General features: G+C 44.1%; 1 protein-coding gene across 2 annotated transcripts in view; it reads left to right on the top strand.

Moving 5' to 3' along the window:
- The window catches only part of LOC144096661 (uncharacterized), a 69,907-nt gene extending 62,726 nt beyond the window's left edge, over positions 1 to 7,181 (top strand). For both annotated transcript variants that reach the window (XM_077629493.1, XM_077629492.1), the window contains exon 16: positions 5,047 to 7,181. In XM_077629493.1, the coding sequence (XP_077485619.1) occupies positions 5,047 to 5,208 (162 nt within the window). In that variant the 3' untranslated portion in view covers positions 5,209 to 7,181. The remainder of the gene's footprint in view (positions 1 to 5,046) is intronic.
- Positions 7,182 to 15,359: the final 8,178 nt, after the last annotated feature.

Here is a 15,359-nt window from a genome sequence, read left to right as displayed (position 1 = left end):
CGTCGTTAATTCTGTTCTGATGCTGCAAAGCGACAAACGTGGTATGGCAAAGAGTGTTTCTAAGCTTTATTTACTACTTCATATGTTTGTGAAACAGCTACGTACCTAATATGTATAATTGAAAACTTCATCGGTTTTGCAGGCCATTTACTTGAATTCGCTTAATATAGTATCGAAACACTTTTCAGCACATATTATTCTCACCGGTAAAAATCCACTATGTTCTTAAGCAGTCAGCAACACGGGTGCAAAAGTGGTTCGCTTGGAAAACACAACTCTCTGAATTATACCATGAGATCTGTTCTGATCGACGGTATTAATTTTGAATTATGCTGTTCAACGCCCAGACGCGGCACATTGGCTATGAGGAAGGCCGTAATGGAGGGCTTCGGATTGATTTCAACCACCTGGGTATCTTTAAGGTTCGCTGACGTCGCACAGCAGACGGGCGCCTCTTGCGTTTACCCTCCAAAGAAAGGCTGCCGGCACGGCTGGCATTGAAAAGTATTGAAATATTTGTAAGTTATTGGATTCCAGAAAGCGTTTGATGGTGTGCCATTCCAAATCGACACAAAGCCTGACAGCACTAAGCACAGACACTGAATTCACCACATGGATTGAGAACTACGTGAAAAAACGAGAACAGAAAGTAGCGATTAATGACATCGACTTAAATCCAGAGCCGTGTTTTGTAAAAGTGGAAAGACTGGCTAGTTTGTGTTGGCACGTAGAATGCATTTTTTCAGCGCGAAATACACAGGACAAAGAAAGGAGATCATGCATTGATACCCCAGCTGACAAGCGCATGTCCTACACATTCGCATCCGCCTTAGCACAGTTTAACATCCCAGCAGTTTCACCTTGGCCCTCGCGTCATTGTTTAAAACAGCACAATTCTTTGGACGATAACAGAAGAGATATAGTACTAACGCATTTATCGCCTTCATTGTCCATGTCAAGGGCCTGCAAAATTCCCCTGCTATTCTGCTGCATGAAGCTGCGCAGCACACGTGTGTTGCACGATGGTGTGGTAGGGCTAAGGCACCGGCTGCAATGGTCAGCCAGGTGGCTGTTCTTTACAAATCTATACCTTAAGGTAAACGGACAAAAGGCTGTCATTGACACTTGAAAAAAGAGGCATGAGACCCGCTTCGTCCATTGCAGAACGGGGGTCGGGTAGAAGATAACTCTGTCATATAGAAAGAGCAAAACTTTTTATTTATTTATTTGAAATACCTTAAAGGCCCGTAGGGAATTGTGTAAGGGTGGAGGCAAAACATCAAGATCAAATTTAAAAGGGGATAAGCAAAAACAAGGAAATAAGGAACTATGCATGATCAGTAAAAATTTGAAACACCTCAATATAATACTGAACAGTTGACATAGGAACACCGAAATAAATCCAAAAAAGAGACATAGGGTACATCACACAAAAAATAAAATTAAAAAGCACATGGCGCGTTTACTAGTGCCAACAAAATTGGACAGACGGGTAGGTGTCTAAACGACAGCTTGCGAGAAAACCGCAGAGCAGTCGAGTCCCTTGTAAAGAGTAGCCACTTAGCTGGCTGAACATTGCAGCCGGTGCCCTAGTAGCAGACCATCGTGTACTCCAGTGCTGAGCAACACACGTGTGCTGCGCCGCTTCAAGCATCAGAATAGCCGGGGAATTTTTGAGGTCCTTAAGATGCACAATGAAGGCGATAAGTGCTTTAGTACTGTACCTCTTATGTTATCATTCAAGTCGTTGCGTTATCTGAAGAGTAGCATGACACGGTTGCCTAGGTGAAAGTGCTGTGTTGTTAAACCGCGTTAAAGCGGAAGCGAATGCGCGGGGCATGCGCTGGTGATCTAGGGTATGAAAGCGTGTATCCTTTCTTTTTCCTGTGTATTTCGCGCTGAAAAGTGCATTCTACGTATTTTGTAATCATTAATTTCCTTCTGACATCCTTCTGACGTCCCTCTACCATGACGTCAATACTTTCGAAAGAAACAGAGAGAGAGTGGGGGTGAAGAAAACGGCCCATCGAAGACATGGCCGGTTTAGTCGCGGCGCTGCCTCTACGCGCCTTACAGGCATCGAATCCACTTCGGGCGAGTCACAGGGTATATGCTGTGCCAATGCCTCCCACAACCACCGCAGTTTCTTTCCTGGTTGGAGAGTGGCAAGGACGCAGCTCTCCAGGCGTCTCAAATGCGTCGTGCTCCCACATTGGTCGGCGTCGGCGCCAGTGCACTAGGGCAACATGGGCGTGGGGCGCATTTATGCAGCATAATTGCATCACTGTTGTCTTTGTGCCACGGCTTGCGTGGCGTCATCCCCCATTACGTCATCGCGAGCGAGCTATTGAAGCGGAGCAAATGAACTGAAGCCGAAGTGAGACGTTAGGAACGTTACGAAGTTTCCGTCTTGAGGCTACTTTTGTTCTTAGTTTACATTATTGCAGTTTACTCGGAGTTTATGCTAAGACTAGGTTGTTTCCCGACAGTTGTGCTTTCTAATCTTGGGCATATGGCGGCAGGGAATAGAAACAGTAATAGTCAGAAGCGTACCGGACAAGGGTGTAGTAAAAAACACGTCCTTCAATTAAAGGAAATGTGTCTCATACATCTGTGACGCAAAATACACAAAATATCTATTTAATAATCCTGGCACAAAGAGGGCCTAAGGAGTGAATCTATGTCAAATATTTCGGAGCGCTTTTTTTTTTTCAGAAGGCGGTCGCTGGGGAGCTCAAATTATTGACGTGATTTATAGGCGGGCACGGATATCTCTCACATTCACATAACGTCACGAAAAGCACGCGAAGAAAACAGTGAAGCTAGTCATGTATCGCGCTCATGCAAGTCATACTGTTTAGTATGCCTTGCCTTTGTTGGGTATAGTTCACCGCATCCTTAAAAAATCGAGTCTGTTTCCGCGGTATTTCTGGAAACTGCGATCGCTCTCTGAGTTGAAAGCAGTTATTGAAAGAGCTTGACCGGGTACTACTGATTGGAAGCAGAAAAAATGCAGCTTCAACAATCTACCATTCTCATCATAATACAAAAAATGTTGTGGGACTATAAAAAATGAAAAATAAAGTGTCCCTGCCCGTGCCACTAAGTATAACGTGCTTCACCATAATACATATATTAGTGTGGGCAAAGAAAAACGAAAGAGAAATAATATTGCCCAGCCTAGCAGGAATCACCGCCTTCTCTTATTTTAAATCGCCGCCTTATCCGTCTTCTCCTGTACGCGAAAGGCTTCACTTGACTTCCCCAGGCCAAATATTTATCTTATTTTTTACGGTCAGAGATTTGAAGATTTTATTGATTTTCCTGCTGATGTGGTGGGCCAAGACGGCATGGATGGTGTTTGCAAAATTTTATGCCTTCATTCAGGGTGCCCTTCGGAGCTGCGAATTCTTTTCACATAAAGAATAATCTTTGCAATTTTAACTGCATATAGTGCACTTGGACGCAGTTCATTGCTGAGGCCGCGCTTATTTTGGAGCGTAGCAAGCTTCTCGTTCAACCTTTTGAAGATCGGCTCTTCGGTGATTTCCTTGTTTTAGGTAGTGTTTAGGTGTTTTAGGTTTCAGTTTTAGGTTGTGCAATGAGGCGGGACTGAATAACTATGAGACACGTGCAAAGAAAACTTGTCACAGAAAGGACACGCGAAGCCTCCAGTAACATCCACGACGTGCAAAAGTTGTCATCCGAGCGTGTTTTATATGAATGAAAAATATCTCTATGATATGCATGTTCTCAATCGTGCCAGCCGCACACACTCGCTCATGTACTTTTATATTCAAAACCGGGAACCAATAGGCGCAATGGAGGTCGTCGTGTTAATAGAGACAATGGACCATGGTAATGCACATTTTTCTACAATAAAAATGTGAGTCCTATATTTTGACACAGGTAGAGCTAAGAAATACAAAATTGGTGCTGTCGGGATCGCGCTGAATGAAGCTGGAGAAACTGAGACTGCTCTCACATTAGACTTCATCAGCAAGTTTTGCGAGAACTGTAGATGTGAGAACACTTACTGGTGTGTTGAGTAACTAAAATTGTTTTAAGAGCCTCCACCCTTCGGCATTATGCATTCTCAGCTGTTGTGCAATATGAAAAAAGTTTGAGGCCAGCTCATTATTTCCTTAAAAAGGCTATACGGAAACACAAACACCTATTTATTTTTGCACCACAACGATTATAAGGAACCTACCCAGCAGTGGGCTTCGTACGCACGTACACATGCTAAGACGCACAAACGGATATAAAGGCTTTTTGACAGCGCATGGTCAGTGAGGTCGCAATATTGCTAAATTATGCCCCCTTTGTTTCTACTACCGCCGCAAAAAACAACCTACAATATGTGTTGCCCAGTGCAGACGAGCGTTCTCCCAGAAAGTTGATGCGTATTGCTGCATTAGTGCATTGCGAGTGAACATTTATTTCTAACAAAATAAAGGCGAAAATTAATAGTTGCACGTTAACTTGTCCTGCGGACACAGCAGCATTAAATTTTTTTAGGTATTTTATGACAAGTTGGTGAAAACCTCGTAATTTAAAGGAGGAAACAAAACTGCGTCCATTACCTTCGAGGTGTTTTAGACACTCATTACACTGTTTGCGCATCACACAGTATAGCAGTCTTTTTTTACATAAACTGCGTGTACATCAGAACTTTTCAATGCGCTACCTAGATTGCTGCTATAGCGCTGCTATATAACACAGGCCATGAACAGATTAGTGCTGAATACTCAACGCTTGCTGTTCCTGCCGCGCTGAAGAGAGTGCGTGAATTGTCATTATGAAGCTAATGTGCATAAGACAGCTTTTTCGTTTCATGTTTCAGCCTATGCAATTCAGAACTGCTGCTCTTATGAGGAGGAAACGACTCACGCAGCTTAGATTCTCAGTGGCAACAGCAGTCTGCGTTTGAAATTGCGGTGTTGTGTGCTTCAATTGCGTGACGAGTGCGGCACCTAAATAAGATTCTCAATTTACTTCTTTATTAGAGTATACTCATCAACAGCTTAAATTTCTCTCTTACAGATTGGCATTCTCACCCGGGGTTTCATCTCCAGGAAAAACTCATTCAGCTTCTACACTGACGTAGCGCTTCATGTGCCGTGGATACGAAGTCACCTGGAAGTTAAAGCCGTAAATGCAGTCCCACCTGTGGGCAGCACCGTTTACCGGCCGCGCTTTATGTAGGGCTGTGAAATTAGTCCTCGAGATGGATTCGCGTCTGCACCTCAGTTGGGTGCCCCTTGTCTATGGTTGTTCGTGTCAATTTCTGTCTGAGTTTCTTATTGTGCGGAGGAAAGATTTAGGGCATGTTCTGGCACAGATGCGAGTGTTACTATTTTTTATTTGCTAACGTACATAAAGGAGTCAACACCTCTCGTATGCTATGAATCCATATACACCTGCAGTGTCGTTCATTGATTCAGCCGCTCATGTAAACCCACTGTCAATGGACACCAATTGCTAACAAAGGAGATGCCAGAAAAATTATTGCATACCGCAAGGCTTTTGATATAGGTTTACTTTTCGTTCAACACAACGCACTTTTTCAGCTTAGTGCAATATCGCCATCGATGACCACGGCCTCCTAACATCGTCCTCAAATTATGGCCTCTTTAAAGCGCAACAGCATCGTCTTATATCCACTAACGATCTTGTGACTGGTTTTACCTTCTGTAATGTTCGTTACTGCAATACCTTAGGCACGCGTTTTACTTTTCTCCTTTAGTGGGAGGCTTAAAGACAACAGGAGCCTCTTGTTTTTTTTTTCGTGAAAAGTGAAGAAGCCCGAACTCTGTTCATGCAACCTTGCTCTGTATATGTGACACCAGAACCATTGAAATCATCTCCGATGATTGTCTTAGTTTATGACAATACTAGTAATAGTCGAAGATTCCCCGTGGGCGGATTCTGTAACGCGTAAATTTATCTAGACGTTCATCACGACGATAGAAACAGGAGGTGCGAAGTAAGGGACAAGTTACAAGCATGGCCCATGTAGACGAGAGGCCACCCCAGGCTGCCTCATTGATGCCGCATCCAAAACTGGCCTTGTACAGGGGCCATTCTCCGCCGATTCATCGCACAACTACCACACAGTGATCACATCAGGGGTGTGCAACGCGTCGCCGTGCTTTTTCATACGTCTACGTTTGCGCCGGTCGACAAGAGCGGCTCGGAAGTGGGGTGTATATAAGCAGGCGAATGGCATTGCGTGCGTATTTGTTGTTGTTGTTGTTGTTGCCTTGGTCACATGGTACATACCCACGACAGGGGATTGGCCAGGGTTCAGTGTTGAGACCCTATAGAATAGGGCGTATTTCTGCCACGAACAGTTTTCCGTCGTCATTCACTGCTGGGGTTAGCGGAAGCAGTGAGGAATGACAGACGACAAATTGAAATTAAAGCGAAATGAAAGGTTACAAAATATTAGCCCCCAGTATATTTTCAGGCACAGCGGCATTGTGCTGTATTTCTCTAATAATGCCAAGCCAAATATGTAGCCTTGAGACAATAGATACGCCGTTACTCTAGCTCTCAGCTCGATGGAACTCTTAACTGAAATATGCTGATAGAAGGATATAAATCCTCATTGAAACCTTTTCTTTATTTATTTCAAAATACTGCAGGCCAATATATTGGCCCATGCTGGAGAGGCTATACAAGGCATTTAACAGGACAAACACCAAATGGATTCATTCCATTACAATAAATAAGCAAAAAAAAACAAAACACTTATTCACTCAAGAAAATGCTTCTCGAGAGGTTTACTGAAACTGGAGGACTGGAAAATAGCCCCGTGAAGAGAGTTCCGGTCAGAAATAGTCAGTGGAAAAAAGCTGTGCTTGAAGGAGTCAGTCCTTGCAAAGATGGGGTCGAGCAAGTGAATTCGTGAATTGTGCGTTCGGCGCGACAATTGTTTGAGAATCGCGGGACGGGGAATGTTTAATTTAAGTATTAAAGGTTATGCATAAACAAGAGATGGGAAATTTTTCTGCATAGTTCAAGAAGTGGAATATGATTGGCTATCATTTGGGTAGAAGGTGAGTCTAATCTCCTGTATTTGTTATAAATAAACCTAACCGCTTTCCTTAGCACCATCCCTGTCTGGTAAATATCTTCCTTCATGAATGGATTCCATAAAACCGAAATAAAATCTAATTTGGACCTAATAATTGTTGTGTATGGAAGAAGTTTGACTTTACTTGGGGCACCTTTAAGCTTCTGTCTTATGTAGAAAAGCTTAGAGAAAGACAAAGAGCAAATGTCTGCAATGTGGGAAGTCAATGTTAAGATATGCGTTAACGCTACCCCTATATATTTGTTATGTGTAATGTCGTGGATTAAATAAATTTAGAAAGCTTAAGAGAATGAACTGAAATATTTTTTACGCGAAATTCGCAGGAGGACAGTTTTATCTAGGTTTGTTTACAAATCCCGTTTTACACACCAATAATTAACAGATAAAAGCGCATTTTTCAAGACGTTGTGATCATTCTCTTCCTTTATCGTCCTGACAAGTATGCAATTGTCCACAAAAAGCTTTAACGAGACGTTCTCAGAGATAGAAACCGAGAGATCATTTATGTAGATTAGGAAAAGCAGCGGCCCCAAGACGCTCCCTTGGGGTACACTGGAAGCTCGTTAGATGTGCAGCAATTAACCTCAACGTATTGTTTTCTGTTTTTAAGATCAGCACAAATTCAATTAACAAGGGAATCTCCGAAGAAAGTATTTATGTGCCACGCAGAAGCAGTGCGCCTGCAAGGAAAGTAAAAATACCTGAGTGCGTCATCGTGGAGGCCATCGAGAGTGATCAACGTGATCTTGTCACGTTCTCTTTCATCGACCTCGGGTTTCCAGTATCCGCTGTTTAGGAAGGACGGGCGGCAGTGAGCGTAAGGTGCGTTCACAGCGCACGCGAAGCTTTTGCGGACGTGCAGCTAAAACTGTCTAGTATCTGGCATTGCAGAGCCAGTTCAACCTGCCGCCAATGCTGGAGAGGGGGTAGACTTCTTTCGTTAAGTTCAAGCAGCGGTAGCAGACGTAGAACCGAAGTGTGACGCATTAACCAGAGCAACCGACGTCGCCCAGAGGCTCTTCGACGGCTGGATGACGGCGTCCCAAAGCATGTCTTGCAAGCAAGGTCAGAAACTGCGATAAAGGACGAGGACAGCAAGTAAAGAAATTAATATGGCACCAGGGGCACAGGGTTTGGTTGCGCACAGAAAATAGAGCCCCAGATAGAAGAAATATGCTTTAGTAGGACGTTTTTTGGGCTAGTTTGTTAATTTTTGAGGAAGCTAAGAAACTGCGTCAAGGAACGAGGACAGGAGGTATAGAAACAAATACCCACCACGGGCGTATTCCACTTGGTCCTGGATGACTGCGTTTTCATAGCGACACACTGGAGGGGCGTTGTCGGAGAGGTGGGGCGTATTCGTCGGCGACAATGCGATATTGAGCGGTGGGTGCGTGTCGGAGTTTCGACGGCGAAGAAATGTACTCGCTGTAACTTTGAAGAAGAGTCCGGATCTGCTCTCGTCTGTTCTGGGTTAGTGGTGGGTTGACGTCGAAGGTGGGTGAGTTGTCTTGGTTAGGCGAATCTTCTGCGGATAGGTCTGAGAGGGCGAAGGCGTTTCGAACGTGGAATAGTTCGTCTAATAAGGCAATCGTCGCGCCTCTGCTTAGGTGTCGGTATTATTCTCTGAAGTTTCTCACCAGCACCTCAGCACGTTCGTTTCGGAAACGGGCGATACCTCGAGCGATGGATAGTCCTCGGTCTAAGAGTAACTGCGCGTTTCCCTCGATGATGCCTTCAATGTTCTAAGTTTTCGTGGCACCCGCCGGCATGATGATGCTGACCGAGATGAATACTCACTTCATCGAGTAGAGTCAAGGCGACTGGATGCTCCAGTGTTGCATTCGAAGGCGAGGCTTCCTCCATGGAAAATGTGAGGGGTGTGCATTGAAGGTCGATGGCCATTTGATGATCAGAAAGTCCATGCCTAAGACCACGTCTCTGGAACATTTTGGTAGGATTACCAATGCCGTAGGGCAGGTATGTCCGCTGATCGTCGCTGGTGCCGTGTATTGTCCTGACGAAGAAACTTGGTGGCCTCCAGCTGTGCGTAATTGTGGGCCGTCGTACGTGGCCAACACTTTATTGAGCTGAGCTGTAAATGGTCCCCTGATGAGCGAATAGTCCACTCCTGTGTCCACTAACGCAGTTACCGTGCAACCGTCGGCGTGTTGGGGGTGGCGTCTTGATGCCTCAGGCGATGCCTCCTCGGCAGTTTGCTCTTCAGTAACCTTGCGTCCAGAGGTCGCTATCTTTAGTTTGCCCTGCCGGGGCTGGGAGAATGCCCTCAAGCGGTCACAGCGTAGCTGCGACATGGAGATGAAAACAGCGCAGATGACTACTAAGGGGATTTCAATAGACGGCTCAGGTTTCGTTAGTCTCACGCAAGTATTCCTCCATCTCCCGCGGTCGCTGGCCGGGGAGTGGTCATGGTGTGTCGTAGGCGAAACGCCGGAGGCCTATTGTACTCTATGGCCACTCCCGGAGAATCTTACTGGGGCCTTCGCATTGGAACCATAATGGACGGCGTTGATATGGAGCACCCCAGAGATCAAATCAAATCAAATCAAATGCAGTTTATTTTCCGTCAGAAAGAAATCAACGGAGGAGGCTCGAGCAAAAAGTGAAACGTGTTCACTTGATTGCGCTCAAGCCCCCTTTTACATGGCATGCAGTGACGACACATAGGTGGACATTATATAAAGCATACTCGTGGAATATGGAAATATGAAACAAAGCAAGCAAAACGTACAAGGTTAAACAATATAGAGTGGTTTTACAAAGCTCTCTTGTGGAACTTAAACAATTTTTTATATGTACAGCAAGTACGAAGACAAAACAAAATAAACAGTAGTTTACAAACAGAATGGAACGTGCATAGGTACATATTCATAAAGGCAAACGGTTTTGCAACAGAATTGCATGTTATTAATTCAGGTGCACTAATTAGTATGGGTTGTCTGATGCTTGCTCCGACAGGAAAGACCAAATTTTTGAAATACTAATGTGGTTAATGTCAATTCCGTTATGTTCAAGATTGTTTAAAAGTGTTGGTAATGAATGACGTAGCATTTGTTGCCCATAATTTGTCCGGGAATAAGGAACTTTCCAAGGTTCTGAAAAGCGTGTATCACGTACATGTGTTGTTCGAGTTAACTGTGCCATATATTTTAATTCTTGCTGGCTCTTACGAAGTTGTTGTTTGTATCTTTTTGCCAATGTATATAGGTATAGATTATGTACACTTGTTACATTAAGCTGCATAAAATATTCGCCTGTGTGGGCTTGCGAGTCGACCCCTACGATATGCCGAATAGATTTTTTTTTGGAGTACGTGCAAACGATGTAGATTTGTGACGGTTGTTCTCCCCCAAACAAGAAAGCAGTAACTTATATGTGATAGAATCAAGGCATTGTATATGTGCAGTTATATTGCTTGTGGTAGGAAAGAGGGAGGAAAGAGCCTTAGCAGAGCTTGCTTAAATCTGAGAGGTCGGCGGGCCATTGTGAGTTCTCCAGGCACGGGTTGACGTTCACTTTTGGCTGTGTGTGTGGCGGCATCAGCCATGGCTTGAGGTTTTTGGGTCAGGTCTTCGCCTGAGGGACGTCTAATGCCAGTTGTACTTCTTCACGGAGGACGTGCGGGAGCGACGGCTCCTGAGGCAGCATTGGTGATGGCAGGAGTTGGCGCAGTTCTTTGCGGACGACTTTATAACTTTTCATCTCCAGCATGTTTTCGTTGCTTGCAAGCGACTTTTCTGGGTAGATTACAGAGACTTGTAGAGGGCGGTTGTATTGTGGAGCTCGGGTGTCAAGTGTCTTTACTATGGCAGACACTTCTTGAAAGAATTCATCGAGAGTTTTGGGAGGGTTGCAAACAAGGCCACAGTGCGCACCGTCACATTCTACAGTTCGCACCGTCACATCTACACTGATGGCTGTGTCACATCCGTCTCATCGATGATCTCTTCTCGGTTCCGTCAACGCGCACCTCAATTTCGGCGGCTCTGTCACCGCACCTCGACTACTGCTACTGAGCTGGCTGCTCTGCGAGCAGCATTTACTTACAATCTCCAACAACCGCCACCAGCGTTGGTTATTTTCAGTGACTCTCGAGCTGCATTGCAAGCTATAAATCATCAGGGAGCCTTCAGGAGTCGATCGTCGATGACTTGAACAGATTCTACTCCGAGGCCTGTGAAGTAGGTCACCGTGTTGTGCTGCAATGGTTAAACGCTCATTGTGGCCTTGCAGGCAACGATCACGCTGATGGTGCTGCGAGGTCGGCGCTTGCGACACCTCCTTGCTACTACATTTTATCGCAGTGATGGCGTGAGACTTCGAGCTACAATATCCTGGCAGACGAACCTCTTTTCGCTGTGATCGGCAGCATCAATATGGTTTTTCAGCAGCGCAGGGGACAAAGGACGTGACAAGTGCACAGACACGGCGCCGTACCTGTGCACTTGTCACGTCCTTTGTCCCCTGCGCTGCTGAAAAACCATGTCACACCAACTTGGCCAAGCTTCTACAGCGTCAATATATGCCTCTTCTTTGAATTGACCCCTCTTGTGACTTCCGAATGCCAAGCAACACAGATAGACGTCACGAAAAATTGCCTCCATCGAATTCGCCAGGCCGTTGGCTGCGGTGAATCCTATCTACATAAAATTGGTGCATTAAGTGGCCCTCTGTGTCTCTCTAATTGTGTACTCGAGGTTGTTCCGCACTTGATTTGCCCCTGCGATCTCTTCAACAATCATTGCAAGGCATATTTAAGTGCTTTAGGTCTCCGACATACCGGTCCGTTGCACCTCGAGCTTGCCCTTGGTACCTGGAGGGATGCGGCTTCGGGTGCGCGCAGGACAAAAGCACTTTTAGTGTTTCTTAGAGACATGGGTTTGGAGGACGTTCTTTGACAATGATGTGTGTGTGAGAGATAGAGTTTGTGGGTGCGTGAGTGTGCTTGATCTCCCCATTCACTCTTTCTTTTCCTTTCCTCTCTTTTTCAACATCCTCCTCTCTAATCTTCTCTTCTTTCACCCTCATCTTCAGTGGCATACAAGGTCAGCAACCAGACGGAACTCTCCTCTTTCATTAAAATATCTCGTTTCCACCTCCTCCTTGCCTTTGATTTACATTCCCTGCACAAGCCCATTTCTTCCTCTTGATTAGGCAAGGATGTAATTAACACGCCTTTGTTCCCTCACTCACTCGGCCCGCTTCCGGTCCCTTAACGTTACACCTATCATTTTTCTTTCCATGGCTCTCAGAGTTGTCCTTAACTTAAGCTGAACTTTTTTCGTTAACCTCCCCGTTTCTGCCCCGTAGGTGAGGACCGGTAAAATACAACTGTTGTACACTTCTCTCTTGAGAGATATTGGTAATCTGCTACGCATTGCCTGAGAGAACCTGCCATATGCGCTCCAACCAATTGTTATCCTTCTAGTTATCTCCCTCTCATGATCCGGATCAGCTGTCACTACCTGCCCTAAGTAGACGTATTCCGGCACAATTTCTAGGCTCTCGCTGCCAATTGTGAACTGTTGTTCCCTTGCTAGGCTGTTGAACATTACCTTGGTTTTCTGCATGTTAATTTTTAGACCCATCGATCTGCTCTGCCTGTCTAACTCGTTGATCATGATTTGCAGTTCACCTCCTGAGTGACTCAGCAAGGCAATGTCATCAGCAAATCTCAGATTATTTAGGTATTCTCCCTTTATTCTTATTCCCAACTGTTTCCAATTCAGGCCTCGAAATACCTCCTGCAAACATGCGGTGAACAGCATTGGCGAGATCGTGTCTCCTTGCCTGACGCCCTTCCTTATTGGAATTTTATTGCTGACTTTATGGAGGACTATAGTAGCTGTGCAGTTGCTATATATATCTTCCAGTATTTTGACATAAGGCTCTTCTACCCCCTGATTACGCAACGCCTGTATGACTGCTGAGGTTTCCACTGAGTCGAATGCTTTCTCGTAATCAATGAAAGCTATATATAGAGGTTGGCTATATTCTGCGCATTTCTCTATCACCTGATTGATAGTGTGAATATGATCTATTGTGGAATATACTTTACGAGAGCCTGCCTGATCATTTGCTTAATTAAAATCTAAGGTTGCCCTGACTCTATTAGTTATTATCTTAGTAAATTCCTTGCAGGCAACTGACAGCAAGCTGATCGGTCCGTAATTTTTCAAGTCCTTGGCGTCTCCTTTCTTATAGATTAAGATAATATTTGGGTTCTTTCAAACTTGTGGTACGGTCGAAGTCATAAGGCATTGGGTATATAGGGTGGCTAGTTTTTCTAGCACGATCTCCCCTCCGTTCTTCAGCAGATCTGCTGTTACCTGATCCTCCCCAGCTGCTTTTCCCCTTTCTATTGCTATTAAGGCTTTCTTTACTTTCATTAATTTTTATTTGTTCTTCACAACATGACGTACACATTGTGAAAGGGGCCAAGAAGAAAAGCCGTTCCTTTACGGCTGGAAAAAAAAAATCTTGGTCCCCCCTGGCATTGACGGCAACGAAGCAACACAATCCAGAAACAAATGTACAGAAAAAAATATACAGAAATATACAGAGACAAACAAAATTATAACTTGGCATTTTTATGAAAGGTATGGCGACAAGCTCATGGAACGGTCGGGAAATAAAGACATGCCGTCCCTCTGCTGTTTATGACAGGATGACGCACTACTGTGCGCTACTGTTTCTATCATGAACGTTCTTATTACACTGACTATAGTACTGTATAGATTCGTGTAGAACTCTTTGGCTACATTACCTATCTTATCCATATTGCTAATGACATTGCCCTCCTTGTCTGCTAATACAAGCGTCTATGCTATGCCTAGTTTTCTATACCGTTCCCTTTTGCCTTAAATTAAGCTCATTACAATGACCATAACATAAACAGTCCTGATGACTAAAGCCCACCATACAAACCTTACATGATTACAGATATAATATATAGCAAGGAAAAGCATTCGACATGGTCTCAAAAGAGAACCAACCTTTTACCGGAAAAGTGGCTACTTTATCGCCTCAAGAAATAGGAATATCAACATGAAATTAAACGCTGGAAAAACAACTATTGGAAAGGATGGCAGTCAGCATACAATATATCTAAAGGTGGTTCAACCTCTAAAGAAAAGGTAGGAGTGATATACAGAGTACTTTAAGGAACAGGAAAACTAATAAAAATAATTTATTATGCTCGACTGTAGTAGCAGTTTTGAGCAGCAGGAGATTACAATAAATACAGCTACAGATTTCAGCGAAAGCAAGAGAGCAAGTTAAAGCTGGTAATTTTAACCGACAGCCTCTCGGTACTTAAGTTCAAAATGGAAGAAATATTAACCGGATTACAAGTTCAGAATAGCAAAAGCTCCTTAAACTTCAAGAATAATAAGGTACCTTTATGACATATGTGAAAGGCCTCACTGGCTTCCTAGGGAGTCAGAAATTTGACCAATTATCTACGGAAAGCCAGCGAGATAGGCAAAGCACTACATAAGGAGAGCTGAACAAAGTTTATCAAGCAGCAACAGAAAACAGAAATGATATAAAAATATAATAAAATCTGGCAGGTAGATGGTACTGATACATACGCTCCCCAGTCGGTTAAAAGAGTAGGGCACTTACCAATACATTAGAAAAGTCTTTCCAAATTGAGTGAAATTCTGCTAAACGCAAACCAAGAATAATGCTAATGTTTGTTATCTGCTGCTATAAAATCTCCTCTAATACGTACTTTACACGTTACAGCAAATCTACACCACTATGGAATGAAAATTTATGCGAATAATTTAGTCAGTATTCACATACAAAATTTGTATGTGACTCCTTTCAATGTGAAAGTCTGCATTTCCACCAAACCTTTTCACAAAACAGTCTTTTGATGGTAGTTTTCAAGCTTTGTTTATGAGAGGAATGCTTAAAAATGGCTACGCTGTCTGTGAATTCATCAGAAAAACAAGTAGAACGTTCATTGTATGCAATAAGGGCCACTCGTTTGGATGAATGCAAACAGCAGGCTTCTGTCACGAGCAGTGACGTGAATTCACGTGACGTACGTGACAGTGGTAGCGAGATGGCAGACGCCTACAGGACGCAAATGGACAGCGCGACGGCTAGTATTGTCCTTTCCTGCCTGGCTTTGCTGTTGTGTTTTATAGAAATTAATGAAGCAAACCAGTGTGAACTAGCAAAAAATAATGCTTTAAGGTTAACTGCAGCAGACGCGGCTTTTTTT

This window comes from Amblyomma americanum, chromosome 7 (genome assembly GCF_052857255.1).
Source record: "Amblyomma americanum isolate KBUSLIRL-KWMA chromosome 7, ASM5285725v1, whole genome shotgun sequence".
NCBI lineage: Eukaryota > Metazoa > Arthropoda > Arachnida > Ixodida > Ixodidae > Amblyomma > Amblyomma americanum.
The sequence above is the reverse complement of the archived record's forward strand: the minus strand, read 5'-3'. Positions and strand labels throughout refer to the sequence as shown.